A 7,434-nucleotide genomic window follows, 5' to 3' on the forward strand; every position below is an offset into this window, starting at 1 on the left:
TTAAATTTATTTAAAATCGTGCAATCCTTAAATATTAAAATTTAAGAAATGTTAAAATTGGATTATATTTGTGTATGTGTAAATTGAATTTGGACTTGTAAATTTGTTCTCAATAAAATTTTGAGTTAGATTATATAACTAAATTTTTGGACCTAAAGAGTAATATAACATTTTGGAATTAAAAAAAATAGTAAAATAAGAATAAAAAATGCAAAAATTTTATTTGTACAATTTTGAATAGATACATTTATACATATATTATAAGAAAAGGCATTGGCATTTTCCATTTAAGATAAATATATTTTTCAACTCGAGATATTTCTATAAGTTTAAAAAATCCGGAAGCTTTTGTGAGAGATTTAGGGAAAGATTGAGAATAAAATTTTGCATAAATATTAAAAATAATGATTGTGAGACTGACCAATGTATTTAGCGGGTAAACTTTTTTTTACAATGATATGTATGTATTGTATAAATACATAAATATCTCTAAATGTGCGTGTGTGTATAGAGGTGAGATTATACGATTAATTTTTTATTTGTGCAAATATTAATTGCGATTAGATACAATATAAGCGACGACTGCTATAAAATTAATATATTATTATTAATATATTATGTTGATCAAGAAATTCATTCGTCTTTCTTATGTAATTTTTACAAATAAAGTCAATAATGAAAGAGATATTAACGAGAGAGAAAAATGTTAATAAAACAAAATACGAATGGACTTTTTGATCAAGAAATTTATATTATATACATATATATTATATGATTATTATCTCGCGTTATGGTTATTATTATTACATATATATAGGGCCAGTTTCACCATCATCAGTTAGCTTAATCGGCCGTTAACTGATCAATCGCGTTTGCTGTTTAGTAGAATCGACCAATTGCAATTGACAGTTAATCACGATTAAAGCTTGATCGGCGTTGGTGAAACCGGCTCATATACAGCGCATTTGTATATATATGTATAAAATAATTCCAATCATTGTGTATAATTAAGGATATTATACCTATTATGTACATTTTTATAGGGGGATATTAATAATTATCATTTATTATATCGCGCTCATCAGCGATAATCTCGTCGGTTCTCGGTAGGCCGAAAGCATCCTTTCGAATTTTGGCCGGAATATTGTGCAACGGACGGGACGATCGGTCCTTTTTATAAAATAAGAAAAGAAATACGCCACCTTGTATCCATGTACAACTTTGTAATAAATCATTTATTTGTAAGCGAGCAGCTCCATTCTCCTTCAAATCTGTTTTTGTAGAGAAAAAGGGCATCTGATAATTAAATTGTACTTAACATTTGTGAGATATATTATTTGCATATAATATTTTTTGACATAATTTTTAATTGTGTTAAGTCTCAGCTTTATGCAATGCAGGGCATGTATTTGAAATACTTTTATCTAAAACACATTATTTGCAATACAAGTATACAATTTTGTACTTTGCATTTTCGCGGAGCACATAAAAGTATTTTACATTTAAAATCGAGCACATGAAAGTATTTTATATTTAAAATCGAAAGATTAAAGGTTTTTTGTATTTTATAATTCAAATAATAAGATTGATTGTCAATCTTAGTATTTAAAATTCAAGTTACAAAATACTTTTAATCTTTCGTTATTAATACTGAAATATAAAATACAAAATACAATTGTCTTAAAATATTGTTTTCCAAATAAAAGTATTTCAAATACATACAGCCCTGATGTTATTACATTAGCTTTTTAATGTTTATAATTTTTTATAGCTAAAAATATAGAATTTTATCAATTTCTAATTCGTCGCTTTTATCAGCAAAGTGTATCGAGATGGGCTGCATTCAATCGAAAAGGGCCCCGAATTTTTTTAATACGCACTTGATGGTGATCCCGTCGATAACATAACGACCAATCGTTTAAATCAACTTACTGCTCGCTAAATCAGAGGTCGACGTTATCGCCCAGCTTTTATCTTTCGTGCGATTCGTGCATAATAACTTTTGCGGTCACGAATTGGTCTTTTTACGGAGTGTCTAATTATTTTGAGATTGAGAATCATCGAAAGCTCATTAGAAATATGATTAATCGTATCCGACCCCGTCTCGTAACCTTCGATGTGACTGGTACATTGCTGATGACCAAATTCGAGGAAAATTATATCAAGATTGGCTCTCAGCACGGTTTACTTATCGAGCCAAGAAAATTAGCGCAAAGTTTCAAAAATAATTTCGCTCAGCTTAGCAAGGAGCACCCGATATACGGCAAGCACACTGGGTTGGGATGGAAAAACTGGTGGAGAATGATCGTACATAATGTGTTTAAAGAGCAGCATGCCTCTGTGTCGACAGACACGTTGGATAAGGTAATATTAATGATAATAATCTATTGTAACATTCTTTTTTTCTACCTCTATCACTACAATTATTCGATGTATTCTCTTATGACATCTGAAGATGGCTCAAACTATCAGCCGAAACATGTTATGTTATGATAATTGTTTCAATTTTAATTTAATTTAATTGCGATTTTTATTTCTTAACTTTTTAATTATTTTAAAACTTTTTTGTTATTTGTGCAAATTTTATAACCGACTCTTAACATGCCCTTTCTATTTTATTTATATTGTTAATTTGACATCAAGAGTCCTTGTATTGATTAATTTATCTTTATTTCAGGTAGCTGTTTTTTAAATTTATTTATTCGTAGCCATTTGACAACATTTTATTGTTGCAACTTGTGGTTTACTTTTATTCAATCATTACAAATCATTTAATAATAAAGCTAAAACTCCATTATTGAAAATTAGTTTTTTTTTCTTTTCTATTCTACTTATTTTCTATTAATTGATTCTATTATTTCGTTATTGAATTATTATATGCAAAGACCTTTGATTTTATTTATTATTTTCTTTTCTAGGTCGCTGACAGTCTCATAAGCTGCTATAGTACTAGCAAATGTTGGTACAAATATCCTGGTACCATTGATCTACTTGACTCCTTGCGGAAGAAGAATATCGTTTTAGGAGTAATCTCGAATTTTGATCAACGATTGGAATCAATTCTCGAAGACATTCGAATTCGTCAGTATTTTACCTTTGTTTTAACCTCGTATGATTTCGGAAAGGAGAAACCAAGCTTGTCAATATTTGAGGAAGCATTAAGATTAATGAAATCTCATAACGAAGAAGAAATATTACCTCAAGAAGCGATGCATATCGGCGATAGATTGGATAATGATTATTTTGGAGCAAAAAGCGCCGGATGGAATGCTTTATTAATAAAGCATGACAATAAGCTTGATGAGAGTAAACTGCCAAGGGAAGATGTTTTTAAAAATTTGAAAGAGCTTCAAAGACACTTTGATAGTATGCTTAGAACAAATTGTATGATACAGTAATAATTAATTATTCAATAATTATTTATTTGGTTTTATTTATATATATGTATGTATGTATATGTGTATATATATATATATATATATATATATATATATATATATTACTGAATAAATCTAAAATAATTATACAACAATAATAACAATAATTTTTGTGAAAATAACTATACCAAAGATAGTAAAGAATAGTCTGATAAGAAAAAATAAGTTAAATATGTAAATTCATTAATTTATACATGTTGAATATTTTTTTATGTTTTTCACGTTTATGTATTTATGTACTTGTGCAATTTTAATTTTTTTTATTATATCATATATGCATTTTTCTAAATATTTAGTATATCTCTTAGTACACACGATTGAGTCATTTCACTTGAGTGTCTTGCACTTCTTTTCTTTTTAATTAGAGTAATCAATCATACATCAAGTAATCAATTATAAAATTTTTTTTTATATTTACAGCAATTTTTTTTTAATATACAACTTTGTAAATACTTTCTAAACATGTTAAAGTAAAAATGTATATATAAGAATCATATTTAATAATTCTTATATATACATTTGTTAAAATGATGAAAATTAACTGGAACAATGAATGATTCATCATGCGTAGTAAAAGAAAATCATTATGTATATTACAGAAATATATATAGGTATTACAAATGTACTTTCTATTATAGGTTTATCGAAAAGAATTTATTGTGAATACATTTATAGACATTAAGAATTGAGTTGATCACAAATATATATTTATGAAATGTACAAACTAAGATAGATATTAAAAGAATATTTACGCTATAATAAAATTTTATAAATTACACGCGCATTATTTTTTATAGAAATAAAAATTCTAGTTGTATAATTCCTTATTTATATATCAAAAATTGAAATTCGTTAAAAGAATAAAATAGAAAATAAAAAAATCTGTAAATTACAATTTAAAATTTTATATGTAAATATATCAAGACTGATGATCACACTATATATGTGTATATTTATACCGATACGGAGACGGAAACTGTTGGAAACACGATCACGATTCATAGATATTTAAATGCAGTGCATATAATCGGAGTGTATACAATCGGTGCAGATTCACGTGTCGAGAGACTGCCTACTCGAGGCATTTAAGTGTGCTGTAAGCATACATATATATACACACACGATCCGACGTTTGCGTAGGCGGACTGTGAGAGTTACTGAGAACGAGCGTAGGAGATCGGGAATTAGGAAGGGGCGATGCGAGAAGAGAGCAGGAGAGAGCCGGGAGGTAGACGCGTGCAAGCGGCGTCGTGCCGTTACACTCGTTGGTGGTCCACGGCGAAGCCCACTCGCGCGTCGTCTGGCGTCGTCCAGCATCCGATCTATGGAAGGTTAATGGAAGGATGTACGATCGATAACGATCTCTCGACGGCGGTGATCTTCGTCGATGGACGCGCTGCCTAACCTCAAAGACAGCCCTGATACGTCGATCGGTTTTGTGAAGAGCGAGAGGAGTCTCGCCGAGTGTTCGGACAGACATTTTCTTACCTCACGGGGATAAAATGAGGGGGATCGGGATATGGGGCCTGCTGTCGTTCGTGGGAAGCTGCGTCGTTCTGGCCGATCCCGAGGCCGATCCTTCGGAAGAGCTGTTCAGTCGGCTGCAGCTGCCAAAAAATCGCAATGAGGACAAGTGTTATGATGAGAACGGCAAGCCGCAGGTTTGTTTCGATTGTTTACTTATACGCACATTGAATTTAAAAAAATGAAGAATCTATATAGTCTTCATTATTGTAGAAATAATCCTCAAAAAAGAAGAATGTTATAGACAAGTTATTTCATTTAATAAAATTGTGATGCAAGTGAAAACAATGTATTTGTTAGAAGAATTTTGCAATGATGCTTTTCTTTTTTTTTTTTTTTTTCATTAAAAAATGCACCTGGGAGATGCGCAAAAGTTTTTTCTATTTAATATATCTCAATATATTTTGTTTATATTTTTATTAATTTTTATATAACGTGAATCATGAAAAATCTTGTTTTATATTTTAATATTTTTTTAACATCATTCTCAATTATTATGTAACTTGTCAGTTTATGTAATGTTATTGCGTTAATTTTTTAATATGTTTATAATTGTTTTAGAATTAACAATTAAGAATTTTAATATTATTAACATTTTTATGTGACACATTTTATTTCTTCAAATAAATCCTCGTATATAAATATCATTTTTGAATACCTAAATGTGTGGCTGTCCAACTTTTCGCATCTTTAATTAAATCAGTACAATTTGATAGCTCCGTATTTCGGGAGGATGTTAAGGTTATCATGGGGTTATTCTCCAGTTACTTGAACCCGCAGATAAATTGTGTAGGCTACGATATAAAAGACAAGATATCATTCGCGAAGTCCGCGAGATACAACTTCCATATTAGAAATAGATTCCTTTCCTATTTAAATCGCGATTATGAATTGAGAATATTATACTTCATTAAATTTCTTATATTAATATTTATATAGATTTATATAATATGTAATTGTATATATTTAAAAATAATACATTTAATATACATATATATAATAAAACAGTACATTATTTTAATTTAATTAATCTTTAAAATAAACTTGATCATGTTGTATCTGTAAAATAGAGGAGATTGTTTATAATAAACGTATCATTCTGTTGAAAATGTTAATATAACATAATAAAAAATTTTGTTATTAAAAAATATTTATAACACAAAATATATTACTATCTAATTTTAATTTTAATTTAATTTTAAATAGTAATAAATTTCTCTCAAAGGCGTCGTTATATAAAAAATATAAAATAGTACAACATATTGTAAAGAATTTATTATTTATTAGAATTTAACAGAATATATAACTGAACAATATTTTTTAAAAGCAAATTAATAAATATTACGTTAAAACATTTCTTTATTTTATTTAATTTTAATGTAACATTTACTTAATTTATTTTTGAATTATCTAACTACAATACAAATATATGCAAAATTGAACGCTCTATTTGTACGTTGGCGTGTTTTAGAGATGTATACCGCCGTTTGAAAATGCAGCTTTCAACGTGCTAATAGAGGCGACAAACACATGCGGCGAGGATCGTCCAATCGAATTCTGTAAGCAGACAGGCGTGCAAAAGAAGTCATGCGAAATTTGCCGACGCGGCGACCACTCGGCCTCCTTCCTTACTGATCACGACAATAATGATAATGCTACCTGGTGGCAATCGGACACTATGTACGAAGAATATCCCAACCAGGTCAATCTCACCCTCCCTCTAGGTGCGTTTTTATCGCAATATATCCGGGACACCCTGTAGAAGATCTCTATGTCTCTTCATTGAGAGACATTCAGTTTCTGGTTTATACTTTCTCTCTTTTTTTTCTACGTCTCTTTCACTCTCTCGTTTATACACATACTCTCTCTTTCTCTCATCCTACTTCCTTATCTATGAGGATGTATGCGCGATGAGATAAATCATAACAGCGTATAGAGGATGATGAAGAAATTACAGAAGAGCTCTCATGAGCTTTAAAAGCAAATTTATTATTATGAATTTATTCTCGTTTCTAATTGATTTAAAATCTAGTTTGGAAGAAATTGTTATAATAAAATTCTTAGTTAAAATATTTTAACTTAGGAATTTTTATTATAATGACTTTTTTTAATTATAATTTAGATATTTTAAGCAGTTATATTAGGTGGATCGCCTTATACACGTATGTGCGCAAAGGATGCATAATAAATTAAATTAAATTCAATTAACAGCTTAGCCATTGAAGTATTCCTGAATAAAAATGACAGATAATACATTTCAATTCACTTTTAAAGCGCAAGAATCGATTTTTTAAGCCTTATAGTGTTATTTTTAATAAGATTTGTTATAATTCATTATTTTATTATATTTTTTGCTTTAAAATATGATACTATTTCAATGCAATTATAGTGATTTTTCTGTCTTATAAAGATTTATTTTTTATTTACTATTTATATATTTTAGATTACTTTATTTTATATTATATATATATAT

General features: G+C 28.7%; 2 protein-coding genes across 2 annotated transcripts in view; both read left to right on the forward strand.

Annotated features, from left to right (window-relative positions):
• The first annotated feature begins 1,978 nt into the window (after window positions 1-1,978).
• Window positions 1,979-3,398, forward strand: LOC108756660 (rhythmically expressed gene 2 protein-like). Its single transcript, XM_018500650.1, has 2 exons — window positions 1,979-2,364; window positions 2,919-3,398. The coding sequence occupies exons 1-2, from the start codon at window positions 2,080-2,082 to the stop codon at window positions 3,396-3,398; spliced, it is 765 nt and encodes a 254-aa protein (XP_018356152.1). The 5' UTR covers window positions 1,979-2,079.
• Window positions 3,399-4,939: 1,541 nt separating this feature from the next.
• The window catches only part of LOC108756905 (laminin subunit gamma-1), a 13,700-nt gene continuing 11,205 nt past the window's right edge, over window positions 4,940-7,434 (forward strand). The window contains exons 1-2 of the mRNA XM_018501071.1: window positions 4,940-5,098; window positions 6,433-6,685. Coding sequence (XP_018356573.1) covers window positions 4,940-5,098; window positions 6,433-6,685 — 412 coding nt within the window. The remainder of the gene's footprint in view (window positions 5,099-6,432; window positions 6,686-7,434) is intronic.

This window comes from Trachymyrmex septentrionalis, unplaced genomic scaffold (genome assembly GCF_001594115.1).
Source record: "Trachymyrmex septentrionalis isolate Tsep2-gDNA-1 unplaced genomic scaffold, Tsep1.0 scaffold13, whole genome shotgun sequence".
NCBI classification, from domain to species: Eukaryota; Metazoa; Arthropoda; class Insecta; order Hymenoptera; family Formicidae; genus Trachymyrmex; species Trachymyrmex septentrionalis.